Source organism: Mastigoproctus giganteus, chromosome 2 (assembly GCF_048544385.1).
Source record: "Mastigoproctus giganteus isolate SK-2022 chromosome 2, ASM4854438v1, whole genome shotgun sequence".
In the NCBI taxonomy this organism is placed as follows: domain Eukaryota; kingdom Metazoa; phylum Arthropoda; class Arachnida; order Uropygi; family Thelyphonidae; genus Mastigoproctus; species Mastigoproctus giganteus.
Window position 1 is genome coordinate 4090632 of NC_143576.1, and position 21155 is coordinate 4111786.

The 21155-nt window shown below is 37.4% G+C and overlaps 1 protein-coding gene across 1 annotated transcript in view; it reads left to right on the top strand.

Moving 5' to 3' along the window:
* The window catches only part of vib (phosphatidylinositol transfer protein vib), a 214773-nt gene that overhangs the window by 151578 nt on the left and 42040 nt on the right, over window positions 1-21155 (top strand). The window contains exons 7-8 of the mRNA XM_090390339.1: window positions 18039-18119; window positions 18248-18325. Of these exons, the coding sequence (XP_090246465.1) occupies window positions 18039-18119; window positions 18248-18325 (159 nt within the window). The remainder of the gene's footprint in view (window positions 1-18038; window positions 18120-18247; window positions 18326-21155) is intronic.

The window sequence follows — 21155 nt, forward strand, 5'->3', positions numbered from 1 at the left end:
ATAACACAATATATCTATATATATTTTTTCGGTATCGGGTATTATCTCCGAGTTCTGTTTATATAACTTCCATATCAATTTATGTATTAATTAATTATGGTTATGTTTGTAAAATCTAAGTTGTTATATGTATTTAGTTAAAAAGTACAATTTAATTGACAATGAAGTTTAACAAGATTAATAAATTTTACTGAGTAATTGATAATATTATATACTATACTATACTAAGCTAATGCTATCTAGTTCGGGATATAACATTGGTGGCAAGTTACGAACGGTAAATCTGCGGACACTCAAGTGTTAAATGACTTTCATCAACCAGTGAAATACCACCACTTTGCTTATTGGAGACTTGAAGTGGTGAAACCCATGTTTAGTCTCTAGAGCAAAGTTTCCGGCATCCCCCCCCCCCATACTTCTCCTTCAGCCCATGCACGGTACTAAGTACTATAGGTTTTGATACCTTTCGTGTTTGGGGTTCTCATAAAAAAAAAAAAAAAAAAAACTTCCAAAATCTCGCTGTCTCAGTTCAGAATAAACCAAGGATCTTGACTAGGTCTATAAGCTTATAGAAAATAATTTAATATAACAATTAGAGCTGCAAAACTTGTAAACACGTGGATTGGATACCCTTACCGATACTAGGTAATAACCTACAAAATCTCTATCTAAGTTAAAATTTAAACTAAGTATCGTAACTAGGAATATAAAGCTATTTAGAAAATAAGTTAATATACCAATTTAAGCTAATAAAACAGAAAAAACTTCTCTATTTTCAGAAAAGGAGCAGTAAAAACTTTGCCTGTACAAGGCTACTCATTCCCAATTCCCTTGCTAGTGTGTGGATTGGCCACTCACACACACTAGCAAGGCTTTTGTGGATTTATTGGATGACTGTTTTCTACAGCAGCACGTTCGAGAGGCAACTAGGGGGAATAATACTCTTGATCTGATTATCAGCAGTGATTCATCATGCATTAAGAATCTGCAGATAAAGGAATCACTATGTGGCAGTGATCACAGTGTACTGATGCGGGATTTACTCAAAGAGGTAACTACCATCAGGGGGTAAAGGGAAGGGTTTTGCTTTCGTAAAGGGTAACTATGGCGGTCTCAGACATTTTTTAAATTCTATACGGTGGGACCAACTGATGATGTTACCAACGATAAATTCAAAATGGGAAGCATTCAAAGAATTAATCTTGGAAGCTACTAGACTTTTCATACCAACTAAGAAATATTGTTCGAGGTTTAGGCCTAAATGGATGTCAGATGAACTAATGAGACGTGGCAGAGAAAAAAAAAATGCATGGGATATACATATATAAATCAACAGGTGACACAAAAGCCTATGATCCTGCTCAGGTTGCTAATAAACTAAATGAGTATTTTGCATTTACATTCACACATGAGGAGTTATTCAGGGAGGGGAATGCCAGAGGTGTATTAAACTCTGACAGTGAGCTAGATGATTTTGTAATAACTGAGAAGAAAGTGGAGGAGAAATTGTTGAAGATAAACATAAGAAAAGCACCTGTGGATGGAATCTATCCAGTTATATTAAAGGAGGCAGCAAAGGAAGTAAGCAAACCCTTACCCATAATTATGAGAGCTTCCTTGGACTCAGGGGAGGTACATATGAACTAGAGATGTGCACATATGACCCCAATTCACAAAGGAGGATCAAAGGGCGACACAAGTAATTACAGACCTGTTAGTTTAACTTCTGTTCCAGGGAAATTAATGGAGGCACTGGTAAAAGAAGCAGTGCAGGATCATCTAGACAAGACTTCAGTTATAGCTTGGACACAGCATGGTTTTGTTAAGGAAAAGTCTTGCCTGACCAATTTGTTTGTATACTATGATATGGTCACAAAGGAACTGGATGCAAAGAATAATTTCAATATCATATATTTAAATCTTATAAAGGTTTTTGAAACTGTTGCACATGGAAGACTGCTGCACAAATTGGAGCAGTGTGGCATTGGAGGCAAATTACTGCTATAGATAAAGAGATTGTTGATTGGGAGAAGACAGAGTGGTAATCAATGGACACTGCTCTTTGTGGATTAGTGTTATTAGTGGAATAACATCATTCCACTAATTCAGCGTTCAGTCCATTGTTATTTTCTGTATTTATTAATGATTGATATTGATGATGGTATATCAGGCTTAATGTCTAAGTTTGCATACGATACGAAGGTTGGTAGAGTTGTTAATGACACCAATGACGGAATGCTGCTGCAACAGGATCTTTAAAAGTTGAGCAGATGGGCTGATAGGTGGCAACTGAAGTTTAACATTGACAAATATAAAGTACTGCATGTGGGAAGCAGTAACCCCAGTGTAACGTATCAACTGTGTGGTACTACACTTACGATGGTAGAGAATGAAAACGACCTGGGTGTAATTGTGCACTCAGATATGTAGTTTTCTCAGCAGTGCAGATGGTCTGCAAGGATAGTAAGTGTAGTACCACACAAGTGTAGTATATCGTAAGTGTAGTACTACACAGGTACACTGGGGTTACTGCTTCCCACATGCAGTACTTTATATTTGTCAATGTTAAACTTCAGTTCAGGGCATAAATTCAAATTGAGGAAAGACAGATGTAGGATAGACGTGCGGAAATTTGCATTTAGCCAGCGCGTGGTTGGTTGGTGGAACAGACTTCCATCCCTTGTCGTGGAAGTTGATAGCCTAAATAAGTTTAAGGCTCAGCTGGACAGGTATTTTGAACGAACAAGAGGGGTGAAGTGGAAGTGGTTTCTTTTTTCTTTTTTTTTTTTGTTTTTCTTTTTTTTGGCTGATGCTGCATAAGCTTGCTTTCTTGCATCAAATGCCTCTACTTATGCTAATGCTAATAGTTCATGGTGTCTAATCAATGATATACAGGAGAATTTTTCTAGCAGGGATAAGGAGGTGATTATCCCCTTGTATAAAGCAATGATCAGGCTTCACCTTGAGTACTGTATACAGGTCTGAAGGCCTCATTTTAATAAGGATGTAGAGTTGTTGCTGGAACAAGTACAGAGAAGGGCAACAAGATTAGTGAATGGAACAAAGGGACGAAGAAAGGTTTAAGTTTTGCAAATTACAGTGTCTGGAGACTAGGCACTTGCGATGTGATCTGATTGAGGTGCGAGGCCTTGAATGGTTTGAGCATGCTCAATGCTGACGAGATTCTTCCTCTTGCTCAGAATAATCGCCCGAGAAGGCATAAATTCAAATTGAGGAAGGACGGTTGTAGGATGGATGTGCTGAAGTTTGCCTTTAGCCAACGGGTGGTTGATTGCTGGAACAAACTTCTATCTGCTTTGGCGAAAGCAATCCTAAACAGGCCAAGCAAAGTTATAATTCTAGGCATGTTATTCTCATTCATGCAGAAATCCTGCTCTTGTTTATCTCTTCTGGCGTGAATAAATCAATTTGCATGTTTGTTTTAAATATTATGCCAATGTTTGAAATTCCAAACATAGCTCTTCAATCTGTGACATACTCTTAGATATGTTGAATGTAATGTGAAAATTTATTTTAACAGCAGCTTTCAAATCTTCCATTCCTATTTTGCAAATTAATTACCATTGCAGAGTAAACTAGATGAATGATTCTGACTTAGTCATAAGCATATCTGCTGCCAAGTCATGGAAAGTAAAAAAGTGGAGAAGATTCTGTTCTTTTGCTCCACGAAGAGGTACTTTATTCCTACGTGTAAATACATTGTGCACAAGTTTCCACTGAAAAACATTCTTATGCTGATGTAGCCTAAATTTCATCAATTCAGGTGCTGCATCATTTTCAAATTTAAAGTTTTTGGTGGAAAAGTTTCCAGTACTTCTTGGCATTGAAGATAAAGACATATATGCAGCAATAGATGTTTTGCATAATCAGTTCTGTTAGTTTCAGTGTGAGAACCTACAAGATGCTATTATGAAAGATGAAAAAATTGATGTACAGTGGTCCTTTGTTGGGGAAGTTACAAGTACAAAGGAAGCTTCAGGTGTAACAAATAATCCCAAGTCATGCCTGGGATAATTTATGCTTCTTCAACAGTATTGTTCTTGAAGCAATCAAAATCAGTTTTATCTAATTAGAATATTCAATCAGAAATCCACAGATAGAAAAATGTTAGCAAATATTTAAAAGCATACTGTACTGGTAAACATTCCTATGGCTGTATTTTAATAATATAAAATGTGTATTTTGCCAGTGAAATTTAATATTTCTGAACTTTAGTAAAACTTGTTTTTCCAAAAAATTACCAGTTTTTTGGTAAGTACCCCAGCATTTTGCAAAAAACCTGTTTTGGCCCAAAAATCTCCTGTGAATCTTCCTGCTTGCAAGTACAGTGGACCCCCGCTTTACAGTATTAATCCATTCCAGAAACACCGCCATATTGTCAAAATATCATAACATGAACCCAATAATACATTGTTTTTTGGCAATTCATTCCAAGACCTTGGAAGTTGAAAATTTCGCTATATAACTAAGCTATTTCTCTCTCTAAAAGGTGATTTTTGTAATGGAAATTGTACATATTGATTAAAAAAATTGATTAAAACTAATATATTGATTAAAGCACAAAAAATCACTTCCAATTTAAAGGATTCAAAAAAAACAAAATCATACGGCCAACACGTTTACAAATGTTGCTATTGGCTGAGAGGAAGGATCACGTGGACCGGTTGGAGACAGTTGTATGCCCATCCCATCGTAAAGTGAAATAAATAGGCACAAGTTAACATGATCACTGGTTAGTGGAATCAGCCGCTTTAATTTGAAAAAAACTAATTCAAATCACTAAAATGCACTATACTTTCATTGTTGTCATATGTTCGGTTATAATCAGTTTTGAATGCCTTTGTGATATTTTTCTAAAGCACATTTCTGGTGGTCACAACCATAAAACGATAAAAACAATTTGCAATTTCTGTTAGTGCAATCTGTTATAAATTGGTAGTAAACTCAGTCTTATTGTATTTGCGATAATACTGATATCTGAAATTATGTGGAATCTTACGTCTATGGAATTTTACGTTATTATGGTGAAATGTGTTTCCCCTTCCTCTTTAATCCTACAAAAAACATGAATATTCTCTTTATTCCTACTTTTTAAACTTCGTAAACTTGTTACTCCGTATCTCACTTGCACGTGTCATGTTAGTTGCAATTTGTGTGTGCCATGTTCTTTGTTATTGATTATTTATTTTTTTTTACTGTTTTAAATTTTACAAATTTAAAACAGTAAAAAAAGTAAGAGCGATGCGTCCCGGTTACATGTCCATCCTTGCAGACCATCTGTATCCCTTTGTGGTCATCGTTCACCCATAGGGCAATGGAATCTTCCAGCAGGACAATGTGCCTCCCCGCAGAGCCATGGTGACTAGAACATGGTTTGAAGAGCATTCTGCAGATTTTACCCCCATGGAATGGCCTCGTCCTTCACTGCATGTGTAAACCCTGTGGAACATCTTTGAGATGCTGTGGAAAGGTCCTTTTGAGCTTTGAATCCTTCACCCAGGAATGTGATGGAATTATGGAGAGTGGTGCCAGCAAGCATGGATGGAATACCTGTGGAACGCTTTCATGAACTAGGGGACTCAATACCTACCTGTTATTAGGTAGATATCCAATGATTTCTATTCACTAAGTGTATGTACATATTACAGTATTAATTAAGCTATGTAAAGTGTAAATTTATTTTATTTTATAACCTGTGGAAAATATTCTTTTGATTTTCACATACCATTTAATTTTTTTAATTGGTAATGTAATAAAGTGAAGTTTGTGATCTTTACTTTTATAGCCTATGGATAATATTCCCCCTATTTTTGCTTAATCGAATTGCCGTTTAATAGAATTAAAATTCCATTTGTAAATGTGATCACAATGACCGGTGCTTACCATATTGTATAATGAACAGTATTTTATTATGGAGGGTCCATCGTAAAGTGATTTTGTTCTACAGTGAACCAATCGTAAAGCAGGGATCCACTGTAGTTGATTCCCAGTTTTTTTGACTCACAAATTGACAGCTAATAAAGTAAATTGCTTTACCTCTTTAATCTTCATAAATCATATTCACTACAACTTATTGCAAAGACAGGTTTACCATACTAACAATTTAATCAAGTAGTTGTAATCTGTACCTTTTATTTAGTTTAGGCAAATTAGAATTTTGTATGAATTATATCACATCTTGTGTTACAAATGGATAGGGAGTACAAAGCTAGTCTGTAATCAAGTCACAAAGAAAGTTAGGCAGATTACGAGAAATCTTTGGCCAAGGATGCTAAGAAAAACAGCAAGGATTTCTTTACTTATATAAACTCTAAAAGGAAGGAGATGAATCTGATTGGTTCACTTGATATCGATGGTTCGACTGTTGATGATCCTGCTCAGATAGCAAACAAACTGAATGAGTATTTTGCATCTACATTCACACATGAGGAGTTATTAAGGATCGAGAATTCCAGAAGGTTATCAAATTGTAGCAGGGTGCTTAATGATTTTGTAATAACTGAGAGCAAAGTGGAGGAGAAATTATTGAAGTTAAACATAAGAAAGACACTTGGGGTGGATGGGATCTATCCAGTTATATTAAAGGAGGCGGCAAAGGAAATAAGCAAAACCTTAGCCATAATTATGATAGCATCCTTGGACTCAGGAGAGGTCCCCACGGACTGAAGGCGTGTAAATGTATCCACAATTCACAAAGGGGATCATAGGGTAACATGAGTAATTACAGACCAGTTAGTTTTAACTTCTGTTCCAGGTAAAATAATGAAGGCACTGGTTAAAGATGCAAATCATCTAGACAAGACTGCAGCAATAATTCAGACACAGCATGGGTTTGTTAAGGGAAAGTCTTGTCTGACAAATTTGATAGGATATAATGATGTGGTTACAAAGGAACTCGATGCAAGAAATAATTTTGATATCATATACTTGGATTTCAGGAAAGCTTTTGACACTGCTTGCCATGGAAGACTACTGTACAAATTAGAGCAGAATGGTATTAAGAGCAAGTTGCTACAATGAATAAAAGGATGGTTGAGTGGGATAAGACAGAGGGTGGTAATCAATAGGTGCTGCTCTTCATGGACTAATGTTATTAGTGGAGTCCCACAGGGTTCGGTGTTGGGTCCACTGTTTTGTATATTTATCAACGATATTGATGAAGATATATCAGGCTTAATGTTGAAGTTTGCAGATGATATAAAGGTTAGCAGGGTTGTTAATGACAGTAATGGCAGTGTGCTACTGCAACAGGATCTAGAAAATTTGGGAAGATGGGCTGAGAAGTGGCAACTGAAGTTTAAAATTGACAAATGCAAAGTACTGCATATGGGTAGAAGTAACCCCCGAGGAATGTACCAACTGTGTGGTACTGCACTTAAGGTGGTAGAAAATGAAAAAGACCTGGGAGTAATTGTGCAGTCAGATATGAAGTTTTCTGAACAATGCAGACAAGCTGCAGAAGCAGGTCATGGGGTTTTGTCAATGATATACAGGAATTTTGCTATCAGGGAAAAGGAGATGATTGTCCCTCTGTATAAGGCAATGGTCAGGCCATGCCTTGAGTCTGCGTACAGGTCTGGAGGCCTCATTTTAGGAAGGATGTACATTTGCTTGAGCGTGTATAGAGAAGGGCAACAAGATTGGTGAGGGGAATGAAGAGACCCTCTTACCAAGAGAGGCTTAAGTTCTGCAAATTGCAGTGGCTGGAGACTAGGCTCCTGTGAGATGATCTGATTGAGGTGTTTAAGGGTTTGAATGGGTTGAGCGTGTTGAATTCTGATGGGATTCTTCCACTTGTTAAGATTACAAACCTAAGGGGGCATAAATTGAAATTGCGGAAATTTGTCTTTAGCCAGCGGGTGGTTAATTGCCGGAACAAACTTCTATCTTTCGTTGTGGAACTTGATAGGTTAAATAAATTTAAGGAGGAACTGGACAAACATTTAGAGGTGATTGTTTTGTAATTTTTTTTTTTTGCTGATGCTCCATAAGCTCATATGCTTACTTTCTTGCATCACATGCCACTGCTACTACTAATGTATACAGGAAGGATAGACAGGATAGGAAGGGAGAAGGAGTAATGCTGGTAGTTAGTGCATCCAGTTGACATGGGTGGACAGTGCAATGTTAAGCCAGTTTGGTGTGACATAATCATGGGGAAAGCAAAGTTGACTGTAGGAGTGTGTTATAGGCCTAATGACTGTGATGAGTATAATGGACAACTATACATAAAAATAGAATGGGCCAGTAAATCAGAATTTCTTATAATAGGGGATTTTAAGATGCATAAGCTTGCTTTCCAGATGTTGACTGGAACTTGTGGGTTGGTCACTCATGCATAGCAACGCTTTTGTGGATTTATTGGACGATTGATTTCTACAACAGTATGTTAGCATTAGTAGAGGCATACAATGCAAGAAAGCAAGCTTATGCAGCATCAGCCAGAAAAAAAAAAAACCTCCCATTTCACCCCTCCATTCGTTCCAAATGCCTGTCCAGCTTAGCCTTAAATTTATTTAGGCTATCAACTTCCACAACAAAAGATGGAAGTCTGTTCCACCAATCAACTACCCGCTGGCTAAAGGCAAATTTCCGCACATCTATTCTACAACTGTCTTTCCTCAATTTAAAAGTGTGCCCCCTCAGGTTTTTGGTCTGAGCAAGAGGAAGAATCCCATCAGCATTCAGTGCTCAACCCATTCAAGGCCTTATACAACTCAATCAGATCACCTTGCAGGTGCATACTCTCCGGGCACTACAATTTGCAGAACTTAAGACTTTCTTGGCAAGAGCACCCCTTTGTTCCCCTCACCAATCTCGTTGCCCTTCTTTGTACTCGTTCTAGCAACTCTACATCCTTCCTAAAATGAGGCCTCCTGACCTGTTCACAGTACTCTAGGTGTGGCCTGACCATTTCCTTGAATAATGGGATAATCACCCCCCCCCCCAGTTACCGCTAGCAAAATTCCTATATATCATTGACAAGACTCCATAACCTGCCCTGGCAGCCCCCTGCACTGCTCAGCGAACTTCATATTTGACTGCACAATTACCCCTAGGTGTTTTCCACTTAACACTTCCCTGAGTGTAGTACCACACAGTTGGTACATTTCTTTTTGTTTATTGCTACCCATATGCAGTACTTTGCATTTGTCAATGTTAAACTTCAGTTGCCACTTTTCAGCCCATTTGCCCAACTTATCTAGATCCAGTTGGAGTAGCATACTGTGTTTACTGTCGTTAACAACCCAGCCAACCTTTGTATCATCTGCAAACTTGGACATTAAACCTGATATACCTTCATTAATATCATTGATAAATATACACAACAATGGGCCCAACTCAGTTTTGGGCCCATTATTAGTGGAGTTCTTGAACTCTGGGTAACTCCACTAATAACATTTGTCCAAGAAGAGCAGTGTCCATTGATTATCACTCTCTGTTGTCTCCTGCTCAACCATCCCTTTATCCATTGTAGCAACTTACCCTTAATGCCATACCTCTCCAATTTGTACAGCTGTCTTCCATGTGCAACAGTATCAAAAGCTTTCCTGAAATCCAAGTATATGATATCAAAATTATTTTTGGCATTCAGTTCCTTTGTGACCACATCATAGTATCCAATCAAATTGGTCAGACAAAACCTCCTTTAACAAATCCATGCTGTCTTAACTATTACTGCAGTCTTGTCTAGATGATCCTGCAATGCTTCTTTAACCAGTGATTCCATTGTTTTCTCCGGAACACTTAAATTAAACTAACAGTTCTATGTGTCATACATGTGTCTACATGTGTCACCTTTTGAACCCCCTTTGTGAATTGATGATACATTTGCACACCACAGGGACCTCCTCCGAGTCCAAGGAAGCTCTCATAATTATGGCTAAGGGTTTGCTTACTTCCTTTGCTGCCTCCTTTAATATAACTGGATAGATCCCATCCACCCCAGATGCCTTTTTTTATGTTTATTTTCAACAATTTCTCCTCCACTTTGCTCTCAGTTATTACAAAATCACTTACTTAGCTGCCTTTTAGAGTTTGATAAACTTCTGGCACTCCCCTCATTAATTAAATCCTCATGTGAATGTAGATGCAAAATATTCATTCAGTTTATCAGCTACCTGAGCATGATCATCAATAGTCACCCCATCTATAACAAATAATTAGGCGTATAACCAGTAAAATAAAATATCTATAATCACAAATAGATACTTTTATGCCACAGGCTGCCAACTACCACAGTTTTATGGGTTACCAAAAATCCGTAAGCCAGGTGTTCCTCTCCGGCCCATAGTGTTCTGCTGTAATACACCTACATATGAACTATCCAAATATATTGCACGACTCCTCACACCTCTTGTAGGAAATACTACTCACGCTGTCGCTAACAGCGGCGACTTCATTCACCTTATTAAAGAGCTCTCAATTTCTGACAACGTTGTTATGGCGTCATTTGATGTAGTGTCACTATTTACATCAATCCCTGTCTAACAGGCCATAAGCTGCACCAAGAGGCTCCCTGAGAGTGACTGAAACCTTCCTAACAGAACATCACTGTCCACTGATGACATCTGGATCGCCCTCAACCTGTGCTTGTCAGGCAGCATCTTTACCTTTGAAGATTCCATATACCAGCAGGTATAAGGAATCCCCAAAGGCATGACACTTGCCATGGGTGCCCCTGTTAGTTCCGTTGTGGGAAACATCACCATGGAAGAATTGGGAGAACAGATATTCCTGGACCCACCATTACCTATTACAACATGGTGCAGATACGTCGATGACGTCTTCACTGTCATCCTACGTGGCTCTGAAACAACATTGCTAGTATATCTCAATTCCCTGTCTGTGTTAATCCAGTTCACTCTAGAGTTAGAAGTAGATGGATCTCTCCCATTCCTGGATGTCCTAGTAAAACGTGTGTGCCCACATTTGGAAACCTCAGTATACTGTAAACCAATGTGGTGCAGTCAGTTCACAAACTACAGATCCGGCTATGCTCCTATTCATCTCAACTGCACCACCCGCACCCTATTCTCCAGGGCTTTGAGCCATTCCAGCACAGATGAAGCTAGGCACACGAGATTTCTAGAGTGAGGACAGAGTTGAATAATTGTGGCTAACCAACCCACATATTAGACAAGTGTTTATTACAAGCACAGGAGCTCACAGTCCACCCGAGACCGCCATCAACTCAGGATAATGTACCCACTGCCTACATTCCTCACTATCCAGGCGTGTCGGGCTGGATCTCAAAAATCCAATGCATACAGCTGCCTGGTAGAAACTTGCGTTCTCTAGTTTCCAATGTAAAAACTCTGGTCACCCCTTTCTTACGCAGCAGTGTAATATACCGCATAGCCTGCAAATACTGTGATAGCTGCTATATAGGAGAACTCGAGACGTCTTCAAGACCGACCAGTCCAGAACACTTCTGGTCCACCCACCACGACCTCAATCCCAAGCGTGACTACGAAGTAATTGACCACTCCTGACGCTTTTGCCACCGCCTCTGGTTAGAGAAACTCAATATATTGTGTAATTTGAGAGCCATGAACCGCTGCAAAGGCATGAGACCACACCCCATCTTAGAGGCAACCGTTTTAAGTCTAGATGAGTGCTGGAGAAAAAAAAAAAAAAAAAAACTATGCACGTCCATGCAGCAACAATGAACACCAGTTTAATGATTGATTGGCCTACCTCGTGCCCTCGCATGCCTCACTGCTCGCACAACTGTGTCTGTTAGAATAATTTTATCTCTTGTTTCCATTTCTGTTGACAAAGAGGCACGTTCAGCCTCAAAAGCTACAAGTATCTATTTGTATTTTATTTTACTGGTTATACATCTAATTATTTGTTATCTTACGGATTCCAGTACAACAGGCCCATTTATCCTCACCCCAACTATGTTTGAGAGAGACAACTAGAAGGAGTAATACTGTTGATCTGATTACGAGCAGTGATTATTCATGCATTAAGAATCTGCAGATAAAGGAATCGCCAGGTGGCAGTGATCAGTGTACAGATTTGGGGGATTTACTCAAAGATGTAACTACCATCAGGCATAAAGGGAAGGATTTTGTTATCATAAAGCTGACTACGGTGGTCTGGGACAGTTTTTAAATTCTATACAGTAGGGCCAACTGATAATATTACCAGCAGCAAATTCTGAATGGGAAGCCATCAAAATGTTAATCTTGGCTACTAGCCTTTTCATACCAACTAAGAAATACTGTTCAAGATTTAGGCCTAAATGGATGTCAGATGAGACCCTTGGCAGAGAAGAAAAATGCATGGGATGCATATAAATTGTCAGGTGACACAGAACCCTATGGTAGATATAAGCTAGTCTGTAACCAAGTCAGAAAGGTTAGGCAAGCAAAGGCAGGCAGATTACAACAAATCTTTGGCAAAGGATGCAAAGTAAAACAGCAGACTTACTTATGTAAACTCTAGAAGGAAGAGAATGAATCAGATTGGTCTGCTTGATGTCGATGGTTCGGCTGTTGTTCACGTAGCTTTCTGCTCACATACGTGAGCGTTTGTCAGCTACGTGAGCATTCTGCTCACGTAGCTGACAAACTGAACAAGTATTCTGCATCTACATCCATGCATGCGGAACTCTAGGGAAGCGAATGCCAAAAGTACTCTAACAAGGAGCTAAATGATTTTCTAATAACTGAAAGGAAAGTGGAGGTGAAATTGTTGAAGTTAAACATAAAAGTCACCCGGGTGGATGGGATTTATCCAGTTATATTAAGGGAGACAGCTAAAGAAGTAAGCAAACCTTCAGCCATAATTATGAGAGCATTCCCTGGTTTAAAGCAGGTCCCATGGACTGGAGATGTGCAAATGTATTCCCAATTCACAAAAGGGGAGTGGGATCAAAGGGTGACATGATTAATCTGTTAGTTTAACTTATGTTCCAGGGAAAATAATGGAGTCACTGGTTATAGAAGCACTGCAGGATCATCTAGACAAGACTGCAGTTAAAATTCAGACACAGCATGGGTTTGTTAAGGGGAAGTTTTGTTCGACCAGTTTGATTGGATACTATGATGTGATAACATAGAACTAGTTGCAAAAAGTTTTATCAAATACTGGGATTTCATGAAAACTTTTGATACTGTTGCATATGGAAGACTATTGTGCAAATTGGAGCAGTATACTGCGAATTGGTGTTATGGACAAGTTGCCGCAGTGGATAAAGAGATGATTGAGTGAGAGAAGGCAGAGAGTGGTAATCAATGGACACTGCTCTTTGTGGACTAATTTTATTAGTGGAGTACCCCAGCATTCTGTGTTTGGCCTATCATTGGTTTCTATATTTATCAATGATATTGAAGTATATCAGGCTTAATGTCCAAATTTGCAGATGATATGAAGTTGGCAGAATTGTTAATTACAGTATGCTACTGCAACAAGATCTAGAAAAGTTGGGCAATTGGGCTGAGAGGTGGAAACTGAAGTTTAACGTTGATAAATGCAAAGTGCTGTGTATGGGTAGCAGTAAACCCAGAGTAACTTATCAACTGTGCAGTACTACACTCAGGGTAATGGAGAATGAAAAACACCTGGTGTGGGGGGTAATTATGCAGTTAGATACAAAGTTTACAGATCAGTCCAGACTGGCTGCCAGAGCAGCTCATGGGGTCTTGTCAATAATATACAGCTGAGATGGAGAACCTTCTTAGTACCAGGAGCGAATTGCGAGTGCATAAGAACCCATGGGAGCACATCTTTGCTGAGAAAAATAATGAATCTTAAATTTTACAAATATGTATGGACACGATCACACTAAGCAATATTATTTAAAATTTTACAATGCGTTAATTAACCACCCAGTTATAATGCATTAAATACTGAAACACCAAAGACACTTATGTTTTAATTTTAATGAAACTTCTTACCTTGCACCTTAATGAGAATGTTGGCCCTGCTTTGCTTTGCTTTGGAAAGCTCAGATGTTTGATGGCATTGATGATTCAGCAATTTTTAGTTGGTTTGCTTGATTGTCATCCGTAAGTCTAGCATACACGTGGTTCTTCGCTAAATTTAATGTTGAGAAAAACTGTTCACATTAGTAAGTGGTAGAAAACAGTGATGCAGTTTTCAATTCATGATTGCTCAAAAGTGGATATTTTTCAGTATCTACATAGGATTTATAAAATTCCAAAATAGATACACAATTAAATTCGGATTTTAAAGTATTATTCAATTAACTCTAGTTGCAAGGAATCAGGAGTTTCATATGGCATCACATCAAAAGGAGTTTCGCACATTCTTAGTTTGAGTTCATGATTTTGTAAATCTTGAAACCTCTTTTGAAATTGATTCAAAAGATTGGAACACTCTGCAGCGTACTCCACTATCGATTCTGGTTTCAGTTCTGGTTTCTATTGAAGAGTTTCACTTCATCTTTCACCTCTTAGAAGTGCTTGAGCATGTGCCACTTTGCTTAGCAAGTGGACCTCACAATTGTACAGTAAATCACCATATTCCATTTCAGAGTCCTTTAACATTTCTTTAAATTCCCTGTTGTTCAATCCCTTTTTTTATGAAGTAAATATATCTTGTTACCACTTTCATCACATTGGTTATTCTTAGAGAATGAGTGCACAAATTTTGTTAGTGAATAAGACAGTGACACACTTAACATATTAGATTCCAGTTGATGGCTTTCCAATTCTTTCTTAATTAAAGCAACAAGTCCTTTTTGAGATCCTACCATAGATGGTGCACTGTCCGTAACTACACCACTCAGTTTTTCTTAGGGTAAATTGAAATCACTTATTGTTGATTTGATTTTGGAAAAGAGATCTACACCTGCATTGATTTTAAAGAAAAGAGAAATCAAGGTAAAGAACTCGAAAGGAGATCTAGTCCTTTGCATTGATTTTAAAGCAAGTAAATCTTTTCATAATGTAAAGTTTGGCATTATCCCACATAAAAATATAGTCAAATGTGCCGTATTTGATATAGCTGTTGTCTCATCTACATCCATGAAATTAAAAAAAAAAAAAAAAAAAACATTTTGATGCTGCTTGTTTCAAGGATACTTGGCATTAGCCATGTCTTCTATACTATCAGAAACTGTCCTCTGTGATAAACTAATATTTTCAAACAATCTGACTTTTTTAACAAACTCACCTTCAATGTGTAATTTCAGTTTCTTTGCAATTAGCTCACACACTTCATAACTTGTGTTGCAGATGTATTTTCATGAATAATGTCTTTTGAAAATAATTGCTGTTTGCATAAAAGTTCTTTTAAAAATATTACTTTGTCCAAATGCAGTCTCAATTTTTCGTATTCATTATGCTCGGTCAAATAGTGGTGTTCAAGATTGTACTTTTTATAAACTGCAACCAATTCTTTACAAATGACACACATACTCACACTTTCCATTTACTTCCATGAAAAAATAATTATTTGTCCATTTTTCATCGATCCAAGAACTTTCACCTGCAGCCCTTCTTTTTTTTATTATTACTAGTCATTGCAGAAAGGGGTTTACTTTTATGCAGTTTATAATATTGACTTAAATAGAAATAAGAAAATGAAATTATTGCACTTAATTTGCAGTGATGTGTAATGATGCAGCCGACAACTAACTAAGACAAAACTTAAATCAACACTGGCTATCCATCACCAATAACAAGACCTAATAAGATGAAGCCAATATGCGCAAGTGTGGTTTTGGGGGGAAAAAACAAATGCTAAATTCTAATTGGTTGCAATAATGGTGTCACTATTACGTCATCAATCTGTACATATTCTGACTCGTGATTAATATCACAAGACAAGCGTTATGGCTAAAAAAATTTTGTTTATGGAGTGCTTAAAACAACTTATATTAAATGACTGTTATGCCGTTTTTTTCATATAGCATTTTAGAGGACTTGTTTCGATAAATGAAATGGGTCAGTGGGCAGTTTCAAACTTTACTGGGGGCAAAATTTTGCCCATGGGTAAGAAGTTCCCCACCCCTGATATACAGGAATTTTTCTAACAGGGATAAGGTGATTATCCCTTTGTATAAAGCAATGGTCAGGACACACCTTGAGTACTGCATACGTCTGGAGTTCTCATTTTACGAAGGATGTTTGGCTGCTGAAAAGAGTACAGAGAAGGGAAACGAGATTGGTGAGGGGGAGCAAAGAGTTAAGTTCTGAAAATTGCAATGTCTGGAAACTAGGCACCTGAAAGGTGATCTGATTGAAGTGTGTAAGACCTTGAATGGTTTGAGCAAGCTCAATGCTGATGGGATTCTTCCTCTTGCTGAGATTACGCACCTGAGGGAGGCATAAATTCAAATTAAGGAAAGACAGTTGTAGAATAGCTGCATGGAAATTTGCCTTTAGCCTGTGGGTGGTTGATTGCTGGAACAAACATCCATCTGTCGTGGAAGTTGATAGCTGAAGAAGTCCATTTCTTCCTTTAATAAATCTAAGGAAGAAATGGACAAACTTTTTTTTTTTTTTTTGCTGATGCTGTATAAGCTTGCTTTCTTGCATCATATGCCTCTGCTAATAGTTGTGGCAATAATCAAAAACACCTCTATCATTATCTAAGGAGCCACAGTGAATGCTGGATTATGCACTAAGTGATCGATAAAATAAGTATTTTCAGCTATACAAACAGTTATTAAACTTCCAAATATAAATTGGAAATTTTTCTTATTTGAAGAAAAATTGACATACTTTTAACTGATAAATTGAGTTAGTAGTCAATTAATTTAACATACAAATTCATATAGTACTAATATGCATTAGATTTGGACATTCAATATTTTTATATTGATTAAAGCAGTCACTTGGAAGATATCCTTTTCATGTTAAATCAGTAAAGGTGAGTTCATTCATTCCAAAACAAAGGTTTTCAGAGTGGTTAATGGTACTAATTAATTAATCTGGCTAATTATCTAAGCTGTTTGGAAGACTGGGGCAGGGGGCAATAATAGTTTAGCATTGCCAAATGCAACTTCTTGCATTTGTGTAGCAGTAATTCCAGCATAATATACCATTTAGCTAGCAACAGACCGAAGATATATTTGAGATTGAAAATAATAGTCTTGGATATTTGTACACTGATATGAAATTCCACGAGAGTACAGATATTCTGCTAGGGCAGTAGAGTTTTTTGACAGTACTATAACTTTGACATCAGGGATAAAGGGATGATTATTCCATTGTATAAGGCAATGTTTTTAGGCCACATCTGAAATGACAAGATCGGCAGGGGGACACAAAAGGATATTCTTATTAAGTAAGGCTGCAGGTTCCATAAATTGCATTGGTTTGGAAACTAAATCTGTATGGTGATCTAATTGAAGTGTTTAATGGTGTAAAAGGGTTAAAGAAATTGAATGCTAATGTGATACCACACAAAAAATGAAATAAATTTATATGGGAAAAAGAGAATAGTTACAGATAGGATGTGTGGACATTTGCATTTAGCCAGAGATTTAAACTTCATTTGCTTCCTGTAATATACTTCTCCATAGTGTTTTAGAAGTGTGGAGTTTGAACAAAATTAAAGAGGGATGGGATAAATTATTAAAAGGGATAAATGAAATGGGTATAAGTTATTTTATTTACTGGTGCTGTATATTCCACTTTCTTGCATTATATTGCCTAATGGTAACACTAATCATTGGAAAGTTGCCTAACCTTGAAATTAATTGTCATTATGACTGATCAGAAATATCAAAATTTAAACTGCATCAATTCATTCTTATAGTGGAAGGTTTTTTTTTTTTTTTTTTTTTACATGTCAAAGCAATAGTAGTTTTAGAAGTACATTTAAATTGGTTCTTAAAGGTCAAGTCATCAAATATTCAGGAAAGGCTACTCTGTAGCTCTCATCAGAAAATGGTTAATATTTATAAAAAAACTACTTTTAAAATTGTATTTCTATAAATTATATATCTATAAATACATAAATTGTTTTCTGTTACATTAACAGTGACTCAAAAGTTTCAGAAATATAAACTTTTTTTCCCCTCCCCACTATAGGTACATGAACTACCACTTGAGAAACTGAAACAACGTGAAATAGTATTTATTGATATAGGAAATGATCCTGTAGAGAGTAGGGTTCGTAATTAGTTAATTCACTTACTTTTTTTTTTTTTTTTTTTTTTTTGAATTAATCGTTGAACATCTGGATTCTAGAGTAATGATGATGAAGTCAGATAATCAGACTTTTTGTTTTGCACATTTAGGATTATAAAGAAACTGAAGATCCATCTAAATTTAAATCACAGAAAACTGGCAGAGGACCTTTGCAAGGATACTGGCAGGTAAATGAATTATTAAATTTATTTCTTAAAACATTAAACTTGAATGGAAACTGTCTTTTTCTGCAGTGAGTGCCAATTGTGCTTTAAGATATGTAATCCAACTGGTGAAAAGCTGTGTACAAAAATCCATAATGAATTGAATGAATCGTATATAAGTCATGAGTAAATAAATACTCACTACTTGACAACATGTGGTTGACTACAGAGTTGTTTTTAGATAAATACATGTCCATTCATACTCTGGATGGCTGAGGTCAGAAGACTTCACAACTTCATTGTAACTGTTTTATTGCAGTCAACATAACAGTGCAGCAGCTAACAATGGGCTGTTCACTTTTTTGTGGTAGCATACAAGCTCGATCTCAGAATATGTTAATATGCATCTGCATATGTTACCCCAGGACCACAGCCAACCCTAAAAACCATCAGTAGATGGATTCAGTCTAATGTTACCAAACTAAACATAAAGTGCTATTACCACTCTGCCAGTAGTTTTAATGATGGCATTTTGAACCCAAATCTTTTAAGGCTTGATGCTGCTCTGGTTCCCATTTAGCAGCTGATGATACTTCATAACATCAGCACCTGTCAGGTCCCACACCACCACTGAGGAAAAGTAGTTGCACAAACAGTAGCTTGGCACCTCACAGGTTTTGTCATGCAATTAATCAGCAAAAACCACAACAAATCATTTCAAAAACCATTCAAGTAAAAGGACTCTATTTTAGAAAGTAGAAAGGCTTCAGTTTTTAATCTTCAACCAGTAGTTAACAGTGGCAGACTGGTCAGGGTGTCAGCTTGCCCAATGGCAAGCGGGCCTCCTTGCAATAACATTAGATAATATGTTAAAAATGTTAATGACTTTTAGTAGCTTGAAAATATAATAGAAGTTCCAATATTATTACTGTATGCAACTAAAATTTACATTATATTACTATTTTAATAAAATCATTTTTCGAGGAGACGTTATATTTAAGAATATAAATAACTCTACTTTAATTGTACCTTTTTCCAATTATGTATTTTTTGAAAATTTTATTTATTTTTTATAAAAACTAAATGATAGCCTTATAGTAATGGGTGGGCCCCCTTTGTATCCTGGCAACCAATAGAAGAGTCATATGATGCAAGAAAGCAAGCTTATGCAGCATCAGCCAAAAAAAAAAAAAAAAAACACACTCCCATTTCACTCCTCCGTTCGTTCGAAATACCTGTCCAGGAGAGCCTTAAATTTCTTTAGGCTATCAACTTCCACAACAAGGGATGGAAGTCTGTTCCACCAACCAACCAACTAGCTGCTGGCTAAAGGCAAATTTCCGCACATCTATTATCCTACATCTGTCTTTCCCCTCAATTTGAATTTATGCCCTCTCAGGTGATTATTCTGAGCAAGAGGAAGAATCTCATCGGCATTGAGCATGCTCAAACCATTCGAGACTTTATATACATCTATCAGATCACCTCGCCGGTGCCTAGTCGCCAGACACTGTAATTTGCAAAACTTAAGCCTTTCTTCGTAAGAGCACCCCTTTGTTCCATTCACTAATCTTGTTGCCCTTCTCTGTACTCGTTCCAGCAGCTCTACATCCTTCTTGAAATGAGGCCTCCAGACCTGTACACAGTATTCTAGGTGTGGCCTGACCATTGCCTTATACAAGGGAATAATCACCTCCTTATCCCTGCTAGAAAAATTCCTATATATCATTGACAAGACACCATGAGCTACTCTTGCAGCCCCTACACTGCTCAGAGAACTTCATATCTGCCTGCACAATTACCCCAGATCCTTTTCGTTCTCTATCACTGTCAGTGTAGTACCACAGAGTTGATACGTTACTCTGGGGTTTCCCATATGTAGTACTTTACATTTGTCAATGTTAAACTTTATTTGCCACCTCTCAGCCCACTGCTCAACCTTTCCAGATCCTGTTGCAGCAGCATAGCATCAGTAGTGTCCTTAACAACCATGGACAACCTTTGTATTGTCTGCAAACTTGGACATTAAGCTTGATATACCATCATCAATATCATTTATAAATACAGAAAACAACAATGGACCCAACACTGAACCCTGAGGGACTCCACTAATAACATTAGTCCACGCTGAGCGGTGTCCATTGATTACCACTCTCTATCTTCTCCCCCTCAACCATCCCTTTATCCATAGCAGCAATTTGCCTCCAATGCCACACTGCTCCAATTTGTGCAGCAATCTTCCATGTGCAACAGTATCAAAAGATTTCTAAGATCCAAATATATAATATCAAAGTTTTTCCCTGCATCCAGTTTTTTTTTGTGACTGCATCATAGTATCCAATCGAATTGGTCAGGCAAGACTTTCCTTTAACAAAACCATGCTGTATCGGAGCTATAACTGTAGTCTTGTCTAGATGATCCTGCAGTGCTTCTTTAACCAGTGCCTCCATTAATTTTCCTGGAACAGAAGTTAAGCTAACAGGTCTATAATTACTTGTGTCAGCCTTTGATCCTCCTTTGTGAATTGGGGTCACATTTGCACATCTCCAGTCCATGGGTACCTCCCCTGAGTCCAAAGAAGCTCTCATAATTATGGCTAAGGGTTTGCTTACTTCCTTTGCTGCCTCCTTTAATAAAACTGGATAGATCCTATCCACCCCGGGTGCCTTTTTTGTTTATCCTCAAAAATTTCTCCTCCACTTTCCTCTCAGTTTTTTACAAAATCATCTAGCTCGCTGCCATAGTTTACTTCACCTCTGGCATTCCCCTTCCTGAATAACTCCTCATGTGTGAATGTAGATGCAAAATACTCATTTAGTTTGTTAGCCACCTGAGCAGGATCCTCGACTGTTGA